Raw genomic sequence first — 21,360 nt, 5'->3', positions numbered from 1 at the left:
GCAGCCAGAGGTGGCCGCGTGCCAACCTGGCCAATGAGGTCAAAGCAGACATTTAAAAGGGGAACAGAGGCTCTGTCGCTCCTGCTGGCTTCCTCCTATAACACTGAGGTGATGACGTGATGGCTGCAGGAGCAGCCTTCTTGCAAACACGAGGACAAGAGTCATGAGCTGAGGATGGCAGAGCACGGGGGACCCTCAGTGACGTTGCAAGCCGCTCCAGCCACCAGGGCTGCCTGCCCCACCCTCGTGTGAAGCTCAAAGATGGAAAAAGTCTCTGTGCTTCCTTGGTGACCCCCCACCTGAACACCAGCAACATGGGTATAGGAAAAGTGGGCCAGGAACACCATTAAGAACACTTGTCTCAAAAAAAAAAAAAAAAAAAAAAAGAACACTTGTCTCCAGATGGCGGCATTTGGGAGATCTTGATTTTCTTGGTACACCTCTTTCATTTCCCACATTCTGGGAACACACAGGACCCCACAAATCTCCAGGGAGCCCACATTCTCTGGAAAGTAGAAGTTAGAAACTTTTGAACAATGTGAAAAATGTAAATGATGTTGTTTTTTTTTTATAAATGTATTTATATTTTTTTATTTTTGGCTGCGTTGGGTCTTCGTTGCTGCGCGCGGGCTTTCTCTGGTTGCGGCGAGCGGGGGCTACTCTTCGTTGGGGTGCGCGGGCTTCTCATTGCGGTGGCTCCTCTTGTTGCAGAGCGCGGGCTCTAGGCACGTGGGCTTCAGCAGTTGTGGCACGCAGGCTCAGTAGTTGTGGCACACGGGCTTCGTTGCTCCGCAGCACGTGGGATCTTCCCGCACCAGGGCTCGAACCCGTATTCCCTGCATTGGCAGGCGGATTCTTAACCACTGCACCACCAGGGAAGTCCTAAACGATGCTTTTGATGAATACTTGATACCTTTGGGAATTGCCCAGGTTATAAGAAGTGAAGAAAAGATACAAGAATGTATAGAATCCCAATTTTGTAGAAGAAAAATAGAGGGAAAAAAAGATTAAGGGGAAAGATACAGATGGCTGCCCGTGGTGACCGCTGGGTGGAAAGTGTGGGTGGTCTTGGAGGGCCTCCCCTTTCCTAAATGTCTGATGGGAAGCAGGCGTCAGAGCCATCCCAAGCCAGGAGCTCCCACCCCCGCCCTGAGGGGCCTGGGTCGGAGGCTGGGGCTCGTACCCTGGGGCACCTGCCTCCCCAACCTTTGCTCAGGCCCCTTCAAGGGCACAGCCAGTTGGTCCCCGTCGCTGTGCCCTCGCCCTGCTGTCTCCCTGTCCCTGGACCTGCTGGTGTGGGGGTGGGGAGGGTCCGGCCCCTGGGGTGTGATCCTCCCTTGGAGGCTGCTTTCATCCTCCCCGACGGTTGCCTCTGCGGAGCTGGATGGGATACGGGGCCCTGCCAGGCACCGCGGCCCTCGAGGCCTCAAGCGGGAGGGAGTCCTCATGCCAGGTTTCCGGAGAGCCAGGCGCTACACGGCGCACCTGATTGCGTGTGAGTGACTTTGGCTAAACGGGATCACGGGTTGGAGCCGTCAGGGCTGGTCCTGGAGGAGAGCAGGGCTAGTTGGCAGGGTGAGGACAGAGCTGCGGACGCCACGGGCGTATTCTGTGGAGCAGATAAAGCAGGGCTTGGGGAGGATGCAGACGTCCCAGCTGTACTCAAGGGACTGAGGATTTTAAAACTCGGGCATATTTTCCCCGACGTTTTGGGAAAACTGCTTGGACAGCAGCCTGCAGGCCGGAGGGACTCACGCGTTTTGGAGCTGGGCACTGTGCCCAGCCCTGCTCGGCGTCTATCCTGCAGGATTCGGGATTTCCTCTTTGGCAGGACCTCGCCGTAGGGCGGTCTTCCCCAAGGTCAGGCTAGCGCGGTGGGTTCTCCGTAGACGAGCGGCCACCCTCCTGGCCTCGCCCAGCCCGACGCCTTTCCGAGACGGCAGTGATGGCGGCGTCCCCTCGCGGGACCCCCGCTTTGCGGCACTCGCCCCTGGTTTGTCGTGCGCTCAGCCAGGAAACCAGACGATAAGCTACTGACTCTCCAGCCCACAGGGGTAGAGCCTGTCCTGCCGGAGGGATGTTTTCTGGGTGTCTCGGCTCACGGCGGGCGATGGGTGCACAAGCTTGTTGAGAAGCTAAATGCTGGCACAAGGGCCACCAGGTTGGGGCCAGTCAATGGTGGCCCTGAAGTTCAAGGGCAAGGCCCACACCTTTGTCTTCTCCTCCCAGCGGTGGCCGCTTCCCTGACCTGAAGGCACCGCATCTGCTGGTCCAGCCCCTGCCACTTATTCCACCCGGCAAGACGCCCGGGCCACCAGCTCCGCCTCACCACACACTCGTGACCAGCCCGGTGCTCCTTTAAGGCCCGAGTCAGCGGCCGGGACTTCGGGGTGCCTGCCGAGCCTGCCGGTACCTTTGTCGACCGCCTGCCCCCCCCCCCCCCCAACCCGAGCCCCACGTCTCTGTCATCCCCTGACCGTGCGCTTCTCTGTCCTTCCCTTGGTGGCCTCGGGCCTCCTGCTCTACACGGGGACCTGTGCTGGAACCATCCCGGGAACGGGGTGCATCCGGCAGGGGTCTTCAGGCCAAAGGGCACCGCTGCCCACACCACGCCGACTGCCAAGAAGCGGGAGCTGAGGCATCCCTGTCCAGACCCGACTTTCCAACGCGATGCCACACGAGACAGAAAACCTTCTGTAGGTGTTTATTCTACTTCAAGTAACAAAGCTATGAAGTTCCATGTTTTAATGTACAGTGATATAATACTTTGCAATATAAAATACAATTTACAGAAATTTCTATCAAGTAAACCTAAAGAAACACACTTGATTTTTTACATTTGTTGTACTTAAATTAGAAAAATTTTTGTTTTACACGTAAAAAAACCTTCACATCACGCTAGATGTTGGAACTCGTCGCCACTTTAACGTAACCTACTGACAGGGTCTATAACACCAATCACTCCAAATTGCTAAGTTCTCGATGTTCTCATAACTTAAAACGTTTGTGCTAGAAAGTGAAAAATCTGTAGTGATGTACGATGGAACAGACTCCAAAGAACAAATGAAATTGTCTCATTTTATATTTGCAAAAGTAAGTTTATGAAAATATAAAAAAATTATCAAAGTTTATTTGTACAGTCAAATAAATTAGCAAGTTTTTTCTCTCTTTCGCACTTCAGAAGTACTTGGAAAATACATGACAAGAAGCAGTATACTGTGTCTCACCGTGAAAAGCTTTCTAGTTTGTAGTTCTTAAGCTAATATCACTATTTTCATCTCAGGCTTTACACAAATATTGTTCCATTTCAATGACAAACGTTGAGATTTGTCACCTGACAAGTAGCACAAGGTGGAGCTAGTGCACTTTTCCTGGGACACAGAACCGCTCCGGTGGTAAAGTTCAACAAACAAAACGTTCCTGATTATTCAAATCAAAGAAATCTACTCCCTCCACCCGCCCTGCCTTTTAAAGTACACTTAATTGCTTTCTTTTCTCTCTTTCTTTAGGCTGGTAAAATTTAAACCTTTTAAAATAAATTGTTATTTAAAATTCCACAATTTCTATTCAGATGTTGCTTTTAATCATGTTTGGGTGGGGGGGGGGACATGTAAGGCGACACCTGCACAGTGAGCAAAACCAAGAAATGTGTTTTTGTTTCTGGTTGAAGTTTGTAATTCAGATTTCTTCATGACAAGAGAAAGATGCTCCTGTAAGTTTGGTGTTTCTCAACATTCCAGAGACCAGCTGACACAGCCATGCACAGAAACACGCGGCCGCCTGCCCCGAACCCTGTGAAGTTAGCTTCTGGAAACAGATATCACAGATGAGATGTCAGGAAAGGTATGGCTCTGAGGTCCACTAAACTCCCTTAAAATTTACAATAGTCAAGTTATTAGAAAAGATAACTTTATAATCTGAAAAAGCAATATGCTTTTGTAGGTACTTTCCCATTTCAGTACATTTAAATGGAAACGTTAAAGAGTTCTTGGTTTTTTGTTTTTTATTTAAAAAGCATCAGAATTGTAAAGGTGTGAAATTTTGTAAGAAACCATCATACACAAAATTACAGTAATTTCTCAAGTCCAGAAGGTTCTGTCCTGTGCGTGAGCTCCCAGCTCTTTCCAAGGCCACCTGCTCAGCACGTGAGCGTGGCTTCACGGCGGCCCTAGGTCTGGGCGGCGGGGGCGGCGGCCCGCGGGGCCTCGGCCTTGGGGTCCCGGGGTCGCTCCGGGCTCCGACTGCGGTCCCTGCGGCGCTCCCGCTCGCGGGCCTTGTCGCGGTCGCGGTCCCTGCTGCGGGACCTCTCCCGATCACGTCTGCGGTCGCGGTCGCGGTTGCGGCTCCGCTCTCGGGCCCGGTCCCACTCGCGCCCCTTGTCCCTGCCCGCGTTCCGCTCGCGGCCCCGGTCCCACTCGCGGCCAGCATCCTTGTCACGGTGTCGGTCCCACTCGCGGCCTCGGTCCCAGTCCCGCTCGCGGCTCCAGGTCCGGCCGCGTTCCCGCTCCCAGGGCTTCCCACGCTCCCGCTCGCGCCGCCGGTCCTCGAGGGCCCGGCCCGGGCGGCTGTCGGGCGGCGGGGCCTCGGGCTCCTCCGGGGCCTTGTCCCGGGGTCGTCCCTCGAAGCCTGGGCCTCTGTACTCGTGGCCCCTGCCCTCGCGGAATTCAGCCTCGGGGCCTGGGGCCGGCGCGGCGGGTGGCCCGGGCGGGTGGCTGGGCAGCTCCAGCAGCGGCCGGGGCGCCGGCTTGGGTCCGGGGGCGGCCGAGCCCTGGAAGTGGAAGCGTGGAGGCGCCGACTCGTTCTTCTCGGGGAAGGGAGCGGCCCCCCGGGGCCCCCCAAAGGGCAAGGGCGCCGGTGCCCTCTGGCCGGTGAATCTGGGCGGCGAGTGGACCCTCTGCTCTTCGAACTGCTGAGGCTGCATCCCCCTGGGTCCCGGCACGAATCCAGGAGCTTGGCCCCTGGGGCCTTCAAACTGCCCAGGGTGCGGCCCCCTCGGGCCCACAAAGTGGCCGGTGGGGGGGCCTCTCTGACCTCCAAACTGAGAGGGAGGAGGGCCACCTCGGGGTCCTTTAAACTGAGACAGCAGAGGCCTCCTCTGGCCCCCGAACTGGAAAGGCGCGGCACCCCTGTTTCCCAGGAACGGGGCCTGCTCGGGCCCCTCGCACTGGCCAGGGGGGCCCGAGGCCTCACCGTACGGGGCCTCCGGGAACTCCCTCTTCTCCCCGTGGGGGTCCTTGCGGTCTTCAAACGGAGGCGGCCCTGCTCCCCTGGGCCCACCCAGGTGGGAGGGGGACGGGCCCCTCCCGTCCCCGTAGGGAGGTGGCCCGTGTGGCCCTGAGAACAAGGAAGGGATGGGCCCCTTCTGGGGCCCGAATCTGGCTGGTGGAGGCCCCCCTCTTGGCCCATCGTTATTAGAATTCTCTTCCGAGAACGGAGGGACTGGCCCCCGTGGGCCTGTGAAATTGGGGCCGTGAAGGCCCGACATTCCGAAAGCGCGCGGTGCAGGCTCCCGCTGGCCTTGGAACTGGGGCGGAGGCCCCCCTTTCTGTGCTGCGGCAGGGAACGTGCCAGCCCCCTCGCCTGGCCTGGGCTGTGGCTCTCTGTCTCCTTCAGTTTCAGCTGCCAGGGAGTCACTTTTTTCGGGAAACTGAGCATTTCTTGGATCCTCGTGCTGGCAAGAGCCCAGAGGCTTTTCCTGAGAGGCGTACACTGGGCCCGGGAGAGGACCCCGTCCTCCGGGAGGGTGGAAGGTCTGGCCCTCGTGCTGCGAAGGGAAGAGAGGCTGCAAGGAGGCGCCCGGCGGCGTGGGCAGCAGCACCTTCCGGGCAGGCCTGGCCGCGCCGTCCCCGCCGGCCGCGCTCTCAGGCCCCGGGCTTTCCGTGGGCTCGCGCAGGGGGCCGTCCTGCTTGGCCGGCAGTGGGGCCTCTTCACCCGGAGCCCACGGTGGAGGGGCCGACTCCGGTTCCTCCTGGGCCGGGAGTGGCCCTGGGCCGGCAGCGGCCCCTCCGGGTGCTTCTCTGGCCGGCGGGGGCCTCGGGGCAGCCTCGCTCTCGTTGCTCTCCGCGGCCAAGCGCCGGGCCTGCCGGGGGTCCCGGCTCAGCCGCGCCTCGGCGCTCGGGCCCGGGGCCTGGCTGTTGGCGGGGGGCGCGGCCGGCTTGCCCGCGGCCTGGGGCGGCGGCGACATGAGCGCGTCCGACACGGAGAAGTGGGCCATGGAGGCCCCGACGGCGGCCCTCTGCTGCCTGAGCGCCTCCTCCTGCTCCGCCACCTGCCGCTTCTGCTCTTCGATCTGCTTGTTGAGCTCCTCTATCATCTGCTGCTGCTCAGCCAGGGAGGGGGCCGGCAGGCCAGGCCCGCCGTGCGCGTCCGCGCACATTCTGGTGGGCAGGTCGTCGACGGTCACTTTGGCTTCTTCCAGGATCGTCTCGTCCTCCGGGTCATAGGCCACCTCCTCGCGCTCGGCTGCCTCCGCGGCCTTCTCCGCGTCCTGGCGTCTCCCGCGGTCTCCGAGCTGAGTGTCGAAGGCTCTCTCAGGACCGTACTCTTCCTCGGGGTCGTACGGCCGGTCGTCTTCCTCCTCCTCCAGAGCTTTGTCTTTTGAGAACTGACCGAACTGCTGGACGATTGGGTCCAGCAGAGGCGCCGCCGGCAGCCCGCCGCCGGCTTTGGCTCTCGAGTCCTGGTGGGGGGCTGGGGCCGACTCGGCAGGCTCTTTGGTGGGGGGGTCGAACGCCTTCTTCTTCCCAAAGAGAGTCTGCAGGATGTGTTCTAGGGGCGAAGCTGTTTTTGAGGAAGAGGAAGTGACAGAGGAAGCGGCCACCGCAACGGTCACTGACGCGGGTGATGCTGTGACAGTGTTCGTGGCTCCTGGTTTGAGCGACGACAGTATCTGTAACACGGAAGACGAGGCCGGCGCACCTGGTGCTTCTGGAGGAGGGGGTGGGGGTGGGGGAGACCCCGGGGGAGTGGTGCTGACAGCCGCGTCCCCTGGGCACAGCGGGTACTTGGGGGGCTTCTTCTCAGGGAGCAGGGCTGCTGGCACTCTGGGGTGGACGGGATCGATTTCTTCTTGTGCCTGAAGACGGGGCCGCTTCTCCTCTGTCTTGTCTAATTCGCCAGCATTTGAAGGACGCTTTATCTTTTGACAGATTACTAACCCCAGGATTATGTTTGGACGCGGTGACTCGAGACCTAAAAAACAAAACAGTTGTGCAAATTTTAGAATCGAATTGTAGCTTTTGTCCTTCAGGGGTAAACTCTGGGTGTGAAGGGCGGCGGGGGGGATGGTTTCCAGGGGGAGGAGGAGGATATTCTGTGGCCAAACAGAACCAAGCGTTTGAAGACCTGCTGCAAAAGATGCAGACTGCACCGCGCACCTGCCCAGCCTGACGGGCCCTCAAACCGCAAAACCAAGAGCCCAATGCACACGCGCATTCGCCCAGTGCTAAAATTATCGCAGATTGTCAATTATACACAACGCTAGGGTAGAGGCGTGCTGGAGGCGGCGGGGAAGGCCAGCACGTACACACTCCAGGCCGTTCACCTACTGGGAACGAAGCCTGTATGTACCAGGATGTTTTCTTTTTTTTTTTTTTTTTAGACACACTACAGCCACTTATTGGAAGGCATAACACAGAAATGATGTCAAATGATCGCAAACTGATAGACAGGCTTTATGCATTTTCTATCAAGATATTTTGTAGGCACAAACAAGATTTTTCTAAAACTTATATGGAAAGGCAAAGGAACTAGAATAGCTAAAATATCTGAAGAAGAATAAACTGGTTGGAATCACTCATTCAATTCAAAACTTCTAATAAGATAAAAAGTAATCAAGACTGATATTTCTGGAGTGAGACATACAGAACGATGGACCAAAGCAGAGAACCCAGAAACAGCCCCACACAATCACTTCCAACTGAGTCTTGACAAAGGTACCAAGAAAACTGAATGAAGCAAGAATCTGAAAAAATTACACCATATCAACTGATCTTCCGTACTAGGAAAAAAAAAATGAAATAATCTCCACCAGAACTTCACACCTGTACAAATATTAGCTCATAATTGGTCATAGCTTTAAACGTGAAATGTAAAACCATACTACTTTAACCTATAAGAGATTTAGAAAAGAAACCATAGGATAACATCCTCAGAATCTATCTATATATCTATCTAAGTTTTAACATATTTTGACTTGTAATTTTATTCTGCAGTATGCAATATTTCAGACTAAACTTGAGACTTAGCTATTCCTCATGTGAATGCTCTGATGTGGATTCTGTTGTGAAAAGTCTTGAAGAAATTTTAAATATTCATTACGTTTGTAAGGTTTCTTTCCACTATGAATTCTTTGGTGAATCCTGAGGGGACACTGGCTTAAAGGCCTTTCCACATTCAGTGCATTTCCCTGGTTTCTCTCAGGTATAAATCCTCTCATGACATCAAAGCCATGAATGTTTAATAAAAAGCTTTCCCACATTCATTACATGCGTAAGGCTGCTCTCCAGTAGGAATCTTGTGATGTTCTGCAGTTTTGATCTATGGATAAGAGCCTTTATACACACATTACGTTCTTGTGGCTTCATCAAAGATGTATATTCTGATGTCCAGTCAGTTGCGAAGTCTGTACAAGTCCTCTGTCCCGTATGTTACCCTGATGTAATTTCTCTTTAGTGTGGACTCCCTAGTGTCAATCCACGCTTGAACTTGTATTATTTTGCCACACTCGTTACATTGGTCAGGTTACTCTCCAGCATGAATTCTCCGATGACTTATGAGGCTTGAGTTTTGAGTGAAGACCTTGCCACACTCACTGCATTGGTAAGGTTTCTCTCCAGTGTGGATTTTCTTATGTCTGTGGAAGTTTGAGCAATGAATAAAGGACTTGCCGCACTGATTACATTTGTAAGGTTTCTCTCTAGTATGGGTGACCTGATGATAAGTAAGACTTGAATACACACCAAATGCTTTGCCGCACTCGTTACATTTGTACGGCTTCTCCCCAGTATGAATTCTCCGATGACGTATGAGGCTTGAGTTTTGAGTGAAGACCTTCCCACACTCACTACATTTGTAGGGTTTCTCTCCAGTGTGCATGACCTGGTGTCGAGTGAGGTGGGAGCTCTGATTAAAGGCTCTGCCACATTTATTACATTTGTATGGTTTCTCTCCAGTATGAATCCTGCGATGATTAGTAAGGCTTGAACTCTGACTAAAGACTTTGCCACACTCATTACATTTGTACGGTTTCTCTCTAGTATGGATGACCTGATGATATATAAGACTTGAATACACACTAAAGGCTTTGTCACACCCGCCACACTGGTAGGGTTTCTCTCCGGTGTGAATTCTGCGATGACGTACGAGGTGTGAACTGTAACTGAAGCCCTTACCACATTCCTCACACTTGTGATGTTTCCCTTTCGTGTGGATTCTTTGATGTCTAGTGAGATGTGAGCTCTGATTAAAGGCTTTGCCGCATACATTACATTTGTAAGCTTTCACACCTGTGTGGATTACCTGATGGTTAGTGAGTTGTGAGCCATGATTAACTGCTTTGTCATACTCATCACATTTGTAAGGTTTTTCCCTAGTGTATGCTTTCTGGTCTTGTGTGAGTAATGAAGAATGCCAGAAATCATTCCCATATTCGTTAAAAATGTTGGTTTGGACACTCGGGAAGAATTCTCTGAAGTACTGAAAATGAGGAACCACTGTTGTTAGACTTCTCAACTTGATGATACTCATAAGATTGCCCTTCAGTTGGAAATATCTGCAGTTCAGCCAGATGTGACTGAAAGCTTAGTCCGAGCCTGTTTTCAATAGGCTTGTTTCCTTCATCTCTTCTACCAGTGAGATGTTTTTTATGGGTGACAGGCACTCCTCTGTAATTTCTTTTGTCACTTCTCCACTGGTACTCAAAGTCACGCATATGTCTCTGGATTTCCCTATAGCCATAGTCCTCAGTCTCACAGCTTTCATGTCTTTCCAACAACACTGTGTGCAACATTTCCCCTGTATGACTGTTCTCTTTTGGTGCTGATTCCTTGATCACACATTTAAGAGAGGTATCCAGGGAGAGCAGGTTCCTGTAGGTCTCCAACATCACGTCCCTGTACAAGGCCCTCTGACCAGGGTCCAGGCATTCCCACTCCTCCTGAGAGAATTCTATGGCCACATCCTTGAATGTCAACTGTGCCTGAGTAAGAGCCATTCCAGACTCCTCTTTCTTTCCTCTTCTTCCTCTTCGGGGTTTCTTCCTCAGGCAATATGAGTCTTTGAAGTCGACGATCCCGTAGGGCGACCTTCGCTCCGCGGTAACCCAGGATGTTTTCTAAACAAACTCTTAGCTGTGTTCCTTTATTTGCCTCTTGCTACGTATCAGGAAGGCAGCACCCCCTTTCGACTTTAACTTATGAGCTGCAATATGTAAATTAAGCTATTCATACTAAAATTAAAGGTTCAATTAAGGACCAATTCTACAACTCAATTATAATGATTAACAAAATTATACTGATTGATATAGCACACGCCATTCGGTAAGTTCATCAGTCACTGGTGTCAAAATTACAATTGATGGGAAAAGTGATGCTGACCAAAACGCCTAAAACAAATGTCCTTGCAGGTTTAGAAAGACATTCAATGACCAGTAACTTATCAAAAGTTACCGAATGCTCAGGTCTCTGTCAACACAGGACGTGCGGCTTAAAGCCCAGAGGTGTTCAGGACAGGGGCAGCAAAGGACAGACCACGTGGAGAACACGCTGGGAATTTCAGAACATTGCGCAGTTCTTAAAAAATAATTATTGCTTAAAAAATTCTTCGTCCAAACCCTCTGGATTGTGGTGCCCTGTCTACTGTTTCTGTGCGGCTCCTCCACCCTCACACTAGTTAACAAACCCGGAATACCAAGAGCGGAACAGAAAAGCCCAAGTCACAGATCGGTAAGTTAGGGAGAAAGGATAAACACAGGACCAAAATTCTGTTTCAACAGCATATTTAAAATCAATCAAATTGGATAAATTCAATTTACACATAAATCACTATTGTGTAAAAGATATTCATGCTATATATTTTTTGTTTTCACTCACTAAAAAAGAAAATCAGCACTGTTTTTCCTGTTCTTTCTGTGATTTTAAGTTGATCACAGATCAAATAGTTGTCTCTGGACACCCACTGTGTAGTTTCTGAGCGACTGTCACCCTTCCTAATTTCCAACAGAGATGGGGTGACATGCCGAGCACGAGGGTGGCGGATGTCCCATCCCACCCCCGAGGAGGAAGACCAGGCATGCCAGAGTGAGCTGGGCTGGCCCAGCATCCGCGTGGATCGGCGATGTACTGCTGGCCCCCCTCCCCACTGTACTCAGCGCCTCGTTTCACAGGTTGACATTCAATGGCTGAGGTGCCCGTGAAGACACCCACTCGTGATAAGAGGAATGGCTTCCAGAACGTCCTCTGCCTGCCCTTCTGATGACAGTGGTGACTCAGGGGAAGGAGGAGCTGGGCAAAGGAGGGCGTGGAGACAGGAAGGTCAGGCCCACTGCACTGAGCATGGCATCCAGACGGTTCTGCTCAGATGTGAAAGATACTCTATCAAGTTCGCTTTCTAATCAAAACGAATTATTTTAACTTAAAATAGTAAATCTCTCACTCACTACAACTGCCACTTACTGAACAATTTACAGCTCACTAATATCCAGTTTGGGGCACAGTCAATAGCTCAACTGGCTCTCGTGGCCCTTTCTGGACCGACCGTCGCTGACACGGCCCCAGAGCTGGCAGAGCAGGTCCCCACGCCGGGCCACAAGCTGGAGCCTTGGCCAGCTCTGTCAGCAGGCGCAGCAGAGGAGAAACGTGCTCAGCCACGCGGGCGGGGGTGGGGAGGGCTGGGGAGCCCTGGTCAGGGGCGCCCTCTCAGCAGCCCAGGGCCCACGACTGTCCTCATCGTCCTCAATGCAGATGGGCTACGTCACCTCTGAAGGGCTAAACTTCTAAGGCGCCAGCACCAGGGCTTGCGGCAGGAATCGCATTTCAGGTCAAAGACGCCGTGTGTGGAGGGTAAGTCACTGCGTTAAAACCAGGGAGATGGGGTCCTGTCCTCGGGAGGTGTGCCAGCCCTACAACTTGCAACAGCTTTATATGCTTCCTAACAAAAATGATATATCCCAGACTTGGCAAAATTCTCTAGACTCTACCCTTTGTGGTCACAGGCACCACAGGTGAGGTTATGATTAAATTACTTAACATTTACATTTGTTTCGAAAACAGGAAACTCCCTGGAGACCAGCATCTAACTAAGCAGCTAGTATTTTTAAATGCTTTCAGCTCTCAACTACTTCATCTACACACACCCGTAAGTGATCTAATAAAGCTCCAGAGTTGGAGGAGTGTTAGTTTTGAATTTCCCCACTAATCTTCCCCAGGATTTTACATTTAAATTGGGCTGTTTCTGAAGCGGTCAAATCTTATCTGCTTCACCTGTGCACGTTATGGCTGCATGGAGACTTGAAATGTTAACTAGCACCGTGGAGATGACTTACTCGTGGAAGAATATGATTCACCGTGCTACCGGGGCCTCGGCAGTGACCGTTAGGGAGGTGAGGGCACGTCTGGCTCCACCCCGCTCCGCACCCTCACGAGAGGCGCCTGGCAAGGGCACGCTGGACACAGTCGAAGGGCTACTACCACTGGGGCGGTGGCAGGGGCGGCTTTCCCCCGAAGGCCCCATTTTCCGCCTGGGGCCCCTGCGGGCGCGCCCACTGTTGAGTGTGACCCCTGGAGAGGAGAGGGCGTCCCGAGAAGGCGCAGCAGCAGTGAGCACGCTGCCTGCGTGCAGAGACAGGGCTCCCGCTGGGGGCCCGGGGCGCCTCCCCGGCTCCGCACAGGGCCTCTGTCCCATGGTTACAAGCGGGGTGCTTACTTACCGACCTCCCTTTGAGGGTAGTGGTGAGGCTTATGACTCATCAAGCAGATGAGAACTAGGTGGGGGGCCGCTGAACTATCATTTCCGGACAAGAGGTACTCATGACACTGAGCACCGGGGTGTCGGCACCCCTGCCCGACCCCCTCCACGTCGCGGGAGCAAGCGTGTCCACGATGTCCCGTGTGGGTGAAACAAGCCTTCTTAGCTGCAATGTAGGTCCCCGAGTCTTCACGGCGAAAGGGTCAGCCCCAGACCACCCGTACAGAGAGAGAAGTGGACAAACCCAGGGACGAGGGACAGCTGAAAAGGTGTGTGTGGATTTCCTGAGCCAAGACCCAAACCAGGAGCTGTGTCCCGGTGTGTCAGCAACAGGGCCGGGGGGAAGCAGCCCCCATGCACCTTGGACGTGGCACAGCGGGGGACGAGGTTTAGTTTTAATTAATAAACCAGCTGAAAGCTGCCCAACTATCAAATGAGGCTTTTACCCCTAAATCTACCTGGCATGCTCCACTATTCAGTATTTAAAGTGAACACCTTCTCATGGTCTGAGTCCGACAAGACAAAACGTCCACACCTGTGGGAACAGAAACTGTGCTGGAGTTCGCAGCAACCGTCCTCAAAGAGGACTTGGGCAGAGACCCAGCAAATACAGGGAGAAGCAGCTGCCCGCCCGCCGCACTCGGCTCCCATGCAGACTTCGCCCGCTCCCACTCTGGGGTCCCTAAGACCTGTGCAAAGCCAGGGCTCCGCGTCCCAGCGAGGAGAGCGTCGTCCATCCGTCCGCCCGCCCGCGTCCAGGCGCCCCCAGCGCAGCACCGCCGCCTGCACAGCCAGAAGCACACTGGCGTCGGCTGAGGCAAAGCAAAGCAAGGTGGAGACGGTCCTTCGTCACAGTGCACCTGGATGGGCACCAAGAGCTACCAAACGGTTCAAACTCAGACAAACAATGACCAGTTTCCATGAAATATTTTTATTGATTTCAAAGGAGAGAGAAGCACTTTCCATTCAGCACGATTTTGCCTGTGATTACAGCATCTGTACACAGCTACGCAAGCAGACACGCAGAAACTGAAGACGCGCTTACCTGACAATATGGCAAGTCACAGAAACGGTCTGCTAACTTAGGGAGCAGTTACGAGTGAGGACAGAAGGCAGACGCCACGGATGGAGCCAGCCTGCTCAGAGAATGGCCCTCTCCCTGCAATGCCGCGGAAGGCAGGTCCCTGTCCTCTGCTCGGGGTGGTCCACACCTTAGACGCCCGAGGGCCCTCGACAGGCGCCCCCCAGCCCCTCGGGAGGGCCGGGCGCCCTGGCCTAGGCCCAGCGTCCCATCTGACTGGTCTTCCTTCCGTGAATAAAGCCCCTAGACGCGCGGACCAGCTGAGACCCGAGTCCCCAGGGGTGGAGCCCCGACAGTGTGCGTGGGACTGAGCTGAGCCGCGTCCACAGTGGAAGGACTGTCCGCTGGGTCAGAGGGACGCGGGCCTCCCGGCCGTCCTCCAGGCTGCGTGACGTGGTGATGGCCTGGCACCTCTGGGACAAGTCGAGGGAGCCCGGGAGGACAAAACGCCCTGGAGGCAGACCGGGCTCGGCTCGGATGGGCTCTGCTGCCGTGCAGGGACTGCGCTGCGGGTTCTGCACGGAGACCGCCCCGTGTCCACCATCCAAGCGCGGGGCGGAGAGGACGCTGACCGCGAGCAGGCCGCGCGGCCTCCCCGGCTCCGCACACGGGTTCAACACCTCGTGTCCTCACCTGCTTCTCCAGTGTGAGCCACGCTGTCAAAACCTACGGGGCTCCCAAGTCCAGAGACTGACGTGCCGCGTCAGGCACTCTCCACCCCCACAGACCTGCCCTCCTCCTCCCAGGGGCCCGCCCGCTGGCGGGCTGCCCGAAGTGGGAGGCCTGTGCCCCACCGAGGCCTTGGGGTGGAGATGCGGCCGGGGCGGACCCTGACTCCACGCTTACTGGCCCTGCGACCTCAGGCAGCGACAACCCTGGGCAGTGCGGGCGCTCCCCGCTGCGGGGCTGACGCGGGGGTCAAGGGCGCTCCCATCAGGTTGCGGGGCAGCGCTGCCGGGCAGCATGTGCTCAAGCCCGCTGGCTGCTCCATCGAGGGACACGGCGGCCCTCAGACTGGACCTGTGCCGTCACAGGACGCCGTGCAGAGACAGGAGGAACGCGCCCGGCCCACCTTCCAAACACTCACGCACACACACAACACGCACGTGATGCACACGCCACGAGCCTGGGACACACGGACGTCTGTACCCAGGGAGCGCCGAGTCATGATACAAACGTGCGAAGCAGCTCAGGTAGGTAACGTGGCCTGGGGCCAAGGGAGTTTGGCTGATGCGCAAGTGTACAGAACACACACAGACGTTAATATCAAACAAAGGTATCAGGAGAATTAAAAACATATGTACTGAATTAAACAAGCTGAGATTTAGAAGCCCTTCGATTAACAAAAAAAGTCTTTCAAAGTTTATGGTAAAATTACCCATACAATTACGTTTCCAAAACCCTTCTCACTACTTTATTTTACTGAAACATTCGTTCTCTACCGTGGATGAAACCTGCAGGCTTTGGAGCGTCCCCTTCAGGAAGTGACAGCCTTGGGAATGCAGGCGGAGGAGTGACGTCCACTCCGCTGGTCATCAAGTGTGGTCACTTCGCAGATGAGGTGAGCGCCCTGCCCCGCCTTCCTTGTCCCCGTGTCACCCCGGAACACCCAGCGCGGCCCCCTCCCTCTGCCAGCCGGGCCCCAACCCAGCACTGCACCAGCTCCCGCCGCGGCTCCAACTGGGGGTCTCCTCGGTGGCCCCCGCGCCCCTGCCTCCTCACCACACCGGACCTCGTCCACCTCTGCCCCCTCAGGGTCTGTCCATGGCCCCGAACCCGGCAGCCCCCTGCTCGTGTGACAAGGTGCACCCGGACGGAGTCAGGCAAGATCCCACCGCGGGCTCTGCAGGTGGAGCCGAGAGGGGCTCCAACACGGGTGAAACAGGGCTTCGCCACCTCCCAGGTCCCGCTGCTACAGACGCGCAGAGTGTGCGTGTCACAGGATCTACGCTCACACTAGGCCCCACACAGGCTTCCGCCCCTGTGACTGACCGGAGGCTCCTCACGGTATCGGGAAGTCGGCTTCACCACCGTCACCGCTGCATCAGGAACACGGCGTCCAGGGAGCCGGCCGGCGCCCCAGGAGCTGCCTGCCAAGAACCTCCGCCACGGCCCTCCCTGCTGCCCGTCAGGCGGCACCGCTTTAGCGCGAGGAGTGGGACAGCCCCCCGGAGCGCCTGGCTTCTAACGTGTTTGGCACTGAGACGGTTCCGTGTGTTGTGGCAGGGAACACGAGCCCTGCGGTCACGGGGACCGACCAGGACGCTGGGCCCAGCCGCAGAGCCGCGTAAGTGCCTGGCTGCGGCAGGGGCGCTGGCCACGGACACGGAGGCGCCGCCCGTAGAGGCAAGCGCTTCAAAGAGCGCTGACCGCGGCTTACACTCAGCATCTTTTAGGCTTAGCCGTCTTTGGGGGCGCCACGGCCAAGGAGACACTCCCGTTTAGGCATCTTTCTGCGAGACTTAAGTCCCGTCAACTTCTCGGGGTTAAGAGAAGTTGGGTCCCCAGAGACCACGTCCCCCTTGGAGTCACCCTTAGCTCCCTTGACAAGCCTGAACTTTCTTTCCGGTCAGCCTGTAAGTAATTCTTTAGAAGCAGCACTTTCTAAGCAATGAGTGAACAGAAAGTGGTCTGCCAAAAATAGGAGTTCGAGCAGCAGATTTCAAAGTGACTATTTCTAGAACTAGTTCCCGTCTCAACGCTATCTCTCGTTTCTCCTCAGAACGAATGCCTGTAGCGAGGACAGGCGACGAGGCTCGGCCGGACGCCTGCAAGGAGGCAAGCCCGCAGGCCAGGCCCCGGCCCTGCCCTCCCGGCACTGCCCAGCCCCTGCCGCCAACACCCTGCTCACACGAGGCGGGCGGGCTCCGGACGGCTTTGTCCCTCTGCACAGGACTTTCCTAAGACAATTCCCACCTTCCTCAGGGGACCTCCGGTGCCACTCTCCACTATCCGGGAAGCCCCACAGCTCGACGCTGCTTCACCCCTGCTCCCAAGTTCCGCTGCCAAAGGCCGGGTCTGGGTGAGGCACGCAGCTCGCTGTGAGGGACTCCGCAGGGCGTGAGGGGGACGTGTGGGCGGAAGGCTGGGGCCTACCTGGCCCCTCGAAGGGCAGGAGTTTGGAGGGGACGGGGTCCGCAGCGCTCAGCGGGATCAGGTAGAGGTCCTTGACGCGCCTGCTGTTGTTTGCCACGACGCCGAAGCGGCCGCGGCTGCTGAAGTAGGAGTACAGAGAGATGTAGGCCACCTCCTCCTCCTCCGTCGCGGGGTGGAAGCGGATCAGACACAGCTCCTGCAGCAAACAGAGGGCGGGGAGCATTGACCTGTGGCCACTCCGGAAAGGCAGCCGCTTCATCCTGCACCTAAGCCCCAAAAGCAGGAGGGAAGCGAGGAGAGAAGCGACCAGCTCCGATTCTGACTGTCACAACCCTGCTGCCCAGCACATCAGAACAAGGAGCTGCTGAAGGGGACACAGGCCCGAGTCTCAAGACTGCTGGGTTTGACCTTGGTTTTGGAGGAACCGCTTTAAAACTACTTAGCGCCCCACTGTCCTCAACCAAGAGCCCACCTCCTGGGGCTCTCGTACTGATGGGGTAGTGTGTGTGCAGGGCCAGCCTGGGGCAGCGTCTGACACAGAGCTAAGTGACCACCAAGCGTGTGATGAGCTGCCCGCAGCTCCGAAACGGGAGGGCTGAACTAGACCAGGGTCGTAACCCTTCTGTGACCCCAGTGAAAACCAGAGCCCCTCCCCCAAAGAGCACTGCACACGCAGACACACAGCTGCGTCCGCATCTCAGGGGTTCACAGACTCCAGCCCGGCCGCCTCCCCCCACCTCTACTCCATCAGCTCAGACAAGAAGGGACAGAGCATCTGTATTTCTAACTCTGAACCGCACATGCGCTTTCACAGAGCTTCCACCGTCGTGCTACTCAGACACCCCTTCACAGGTTAGCCAGCTATCAACTTAAACGTTCACCTGCAAATATCTCACGAACTAGAGACACTTCAAGTACTAACGCTCAAGACGAGAAGTCAAAGAGCGAGTCGTGTGTAAACAAACCCCTTCTTCCTTGGGTGCAGAGGTCAGACTGTGGGCAGGTACCTTAGACACCGAAGATCTGAGTTTGCCAACGTAATCCCAGACTGTCTTTGGGGCAATCCTTCCGCCGATGTGAATCGTGTCGGGCAGGTCCTAAGTGAAACAGACTCTGATTAAATGGCCGGTGGAACCATGGCGGTCACGGAGAGACCCCAAACTACCCGAGATTCACAACTAAGAAAACTGCAACTATCCCAGACAAGGCGGCAGTAACTGTGTCAGACGCTGCTTAGTTGGCTAACATCCGGGATTATGAGCGGCCAAACCCAGGGGCGGTAGGAGGATAAGCTTCTGCTCAACAGAATGACATTTAGCAAAATGTTTCACTGTTGTCTTTTATGAACATACACACGTCGTAAAGATCCAGGTATGTCTCCGAAGTGACTGAGCACTCCTCGTCAAGTCTGAAATGCTAGTGCTGTTTCGTTAACTTCGAAAAATAAAAGAGCTGTCGTGTGTGCCCCTCCACACCAAGGCAGGTCACGCGTGTCTGGCCACACCTGCAGTGGGCACACGCACACCCAGGTTTTGCACAAGCTCTAGCGGAACAGAGGGAGAAGGAAGACAAGCTTCAGCTTTCTCAGAAAAGACGGAGGGTCTGATTTCTCATGTGAATTTTTGCCCCTGTCCGAGCCGCGTAACCTGCTGACTCGGCCCAGCAACCCCTATTTTGCCTTCAGAGGTGCTTGTGTGTCCACTCAGCAGGAAGGTGGTCACACGCCTGACTCCAGCGCGGGATGAGAGTGCCTGTGGAAAACACGCACGCACGCGCGCACACGCACACACACTTCTCTCCCTCCTGGTCCTAACCTCACTGAGATAATCGAAACATCCAGAGACAGGATACGCCTTAGTGACAAACTTCGCTACACTCTGCATGTTAATAAATCCTTTCCAAATGGTGCTGAGTCGAGACAAAAAGAGGGTGGTGTCTCCTTCTGGAGGGGACCGGGACTCTGAGACGCTGTAAAACAAAACCACAGAAAATACGTGAATCTTCCTCTCTGCCCAAAGAATCCCCAATATTTATTTATTTATTTAACATGTTTATAAAAGCAAAGCGAATTCCTGCAAGTTTTGGTAGCTTACTTTTTCAAATTAATTACCTTAATCATAATGATATAAACACATTCTGGTCAAACAAATATGAACTATACAGGCAACAAACTGGATGGCTGTAAATTCAAATTCCAGCTTTCAAGAACTATATTTCTAAGGTGATAATTAGTCATCCTAAAACTGAAGCTTTAAAAAAACGCCTTTTCAAAATAGAAGATTGAGGAGAGTTGTATTTCTGGGTGGATTTCCGAGCCAAACGACTGAATCACTCATAACTACTCCTTCTGTTCCTCTGAAAGAAAGGCCGCAGCTCGGCTGCTCTGACCACACACGGGGGCCGCACCTGATGCTTGGCGACGGCGGGACCGACAGGAGGTATCTGGGCTCGGGCGACGTGGACGGCTTGGCCAGGATGGACTTGGGCACCGTCACGGAGGTCGGCACAGGCTTCGGGACGTCCTGTCGGGGCTCCGCTGGGTGGGCGCTGTCTGCGCGGGCTGCCGAGGGAGCCGTGCCCGTGCTCGGCCCGCCTGGTGCAGTCCTGGGGTCTCGGCCGGACACCGTGACTGTGGTGAGCACTCCGCCGCCACCGGGGGCCGGGCAGGGGGCGCCTTCCAGGGCGGAGGGCTCGGGGCGGCCGTCCTCTGGAGGCACCGGGAGGGACCTTCCCTCCAAATGGGCGCGAGCAGCGCTTTCCAGGTCTGGCTCCGAGGCGTTTTCGGGCAGAGCTTCTGGTGCCGCATCATCGGCTGAGCTGAGAGCGGGCTCAGAGACAGGCTTGTCATGCTTGGGCTTTGAGTCCTCCTTCCTGGCAGAAGTTGACCACTTCTGTTTTTGCGGAGCTGGCTCGCCTTCCGACGATGGAACCTGACCTGGAGAACAGAAGGAAGGCCTTCGTGAGAAATCCCACACGTTCGAGAGCACAGCCTGCCCACGGGTAGACACACGATCACTGCTTTAAAACAACAACACCATAAAGGTAGGGGCTCACTTCCTAAGCTTGAAGAAACGATTCTAGCCTTTCCACTGTGCAACTTGGTTCGAATGCCGCTGTCCCAAGAAGGGTCTCCACGGTCTCCCCCCAGATGTGCTCACCTGTGCAGATCTTACAGTTCAGGTCAAAGAGGTGCGCCCGGTGCTGCCCGGTCGTGTCCTGCAGCATGCTGCCGACAAGGTCCAGCAGCGGCGCCGCACTCCTCTCGGGGGCCGCCCGCACTGATTCTTGCTGTTCCTAAAGCACAAGAAGCAGAGGAGGTCATTCCTTTTCCACCCCCTCTGCAAATTAGCAGCACCCATGGAAAAAGTATCTCACGTGATTAAGAACCACTGAAAAAAGAGAAAAAGGACTACTGAATACAAGTACTTGAGAAGCAATACAACTACACACACTTGTGTCAGCTCAGTGCCTTGCCCAGTAATTCAGGCACCTAACAACGTCTGGAACGAGATCACCTTAGTCAATTCTCGTGAGCACTGGAAATCCTAAACGCTTACATCAGAATCCGATACTGGCGGAGAATCTTCCATATCGGGAATAGTTTCCTGTTTAACGGTAGGCTTCTTAGTCTCATTATGCAATTTAGTTCTGGACTCCATCACCTAGGATGAAAAAGACAGACAAACATGAAGCCTTAGCCCTACTTTCCCAAGGGGACTCTCTCATGCCAACAGGCTATTAATTCACTCCGGGGCGGGGTGAGGGGGCGCTGGTGTCAGGCTTCTGGCACCCGCAGCCGCCTCTCCCGTCGGCACTCACAGGCTTTGACGATCTCTCTTTCCACATGGAAAGCTCTTTGGAGACAAGTTCTTCTGGCTTCATTCTCACAAGTTTTGCCAAAGAGATTTCTTCACGCAGAACACGATGGAAGAGCCCCTGTAAACAAACATCTCTTGTTCACTCGTTCAAAACCCTCTAAGATGCTAGAGAGGATGTGGAGATAGGCAGCAAGGCAAGCCCCTGCCCCGCGGCAGGACGAGGGCCCGGAGCAGCCCATCGATGCTCGGAGAACAGGGGCCCAGAGGTCGGGCAGCTGATCTCGAGAACCCCACCGCACTGACCCTGCTACAAAGACCACCTCACAGAAAACACAATCGACTGAAGAAGGTACAGTGTTAGGGACAAAGGTAGAAGAAATCCCTTCTGCCAAGGGGTTAACA

General features: G+C 55.0%; 2 protein-coding genes across 4 annotated transcripts in view; both read right to left on the bottom strand.

Annotated features, from left to right (window-relative positions):
- Positions 1-2,747: 2,747 nt before the first annotated feature.
- Positions 2,748-21,360, bottom strand: part of DIDO1 (death inducer-obliterator 1) — a 54,383-nt gene continuing 35,770 nt past the window's right edge. For all 3 annotated transcript variants that reach the window (XM_068525268.1, XM_068525269.1, XM_068525266.1), the window contains exons 10-17: positions 20,960-21,076; positions 20,698-20,802; positions 20,299-20,434; positions 19,547-20,075; positions 18,955-19,108; positions 18,148-18,237; positions 17,141-17,336; positions 2,748-7,191 (exon numbers count right to left, since the gene is read on the bottom strand). In XM_068525268.1, the coding sequence (XP_068381369.1) occupies positions 4,169-7,191; positions 17,141-17,336; positions 18,148-18,237; positions 18,955-19,108; positions 19,547-20,075; positions 20,299-20,434; positions 20,698-20,802; positions 20,960-21,076 (4,350 nt within the window). In that variant the 3' untranslated portion in view covers positions 2,748-4,168. The remainder of the gene's footprint in view (positions 7,192-17,140; positions 17,337-18,147; positions 18,238-18,954; positions 19,109-19,546; positions 20,076-20,298; positions 20,435-20,697; positions 20,803-20,959; positions 21,077-21,360) is intronic.
- LOC137778771 (zinc finger protein 665-like) lies at positions 8,742-10,433 on the bottom strand. The gene is given in 2 exon segments (XM_068566065.1): positions 8,742-9,663; positions 9,665-10,433. Coding segments are annotated over 2 exon segments (1,470 nt in total). The 5' UTR covers positions 10,214-10,433; the 3' UTR covers position 8,742.

This window comes from Eschrichtius robustus, chromosome 16 (genome assembly GCF_028021215.1).
Source record: "Eschrichtius robustus isolate mEscRob2 chromosome 16, mEscRob2.pri, whole genome shotgun sequence".
Taxonomy (NCBI): Eukaryota; Metazoa; Chordata; class Mammalia; order Artiodactyla; family Eschrichtiidae; genus Eschrichtius; species Eschrichtius robustus.
The sequence above is the reverse complement of the archived record's forward strand: the minus strand, read 5'-3'. Positions and strand labels throughout refer to the sequence as shown.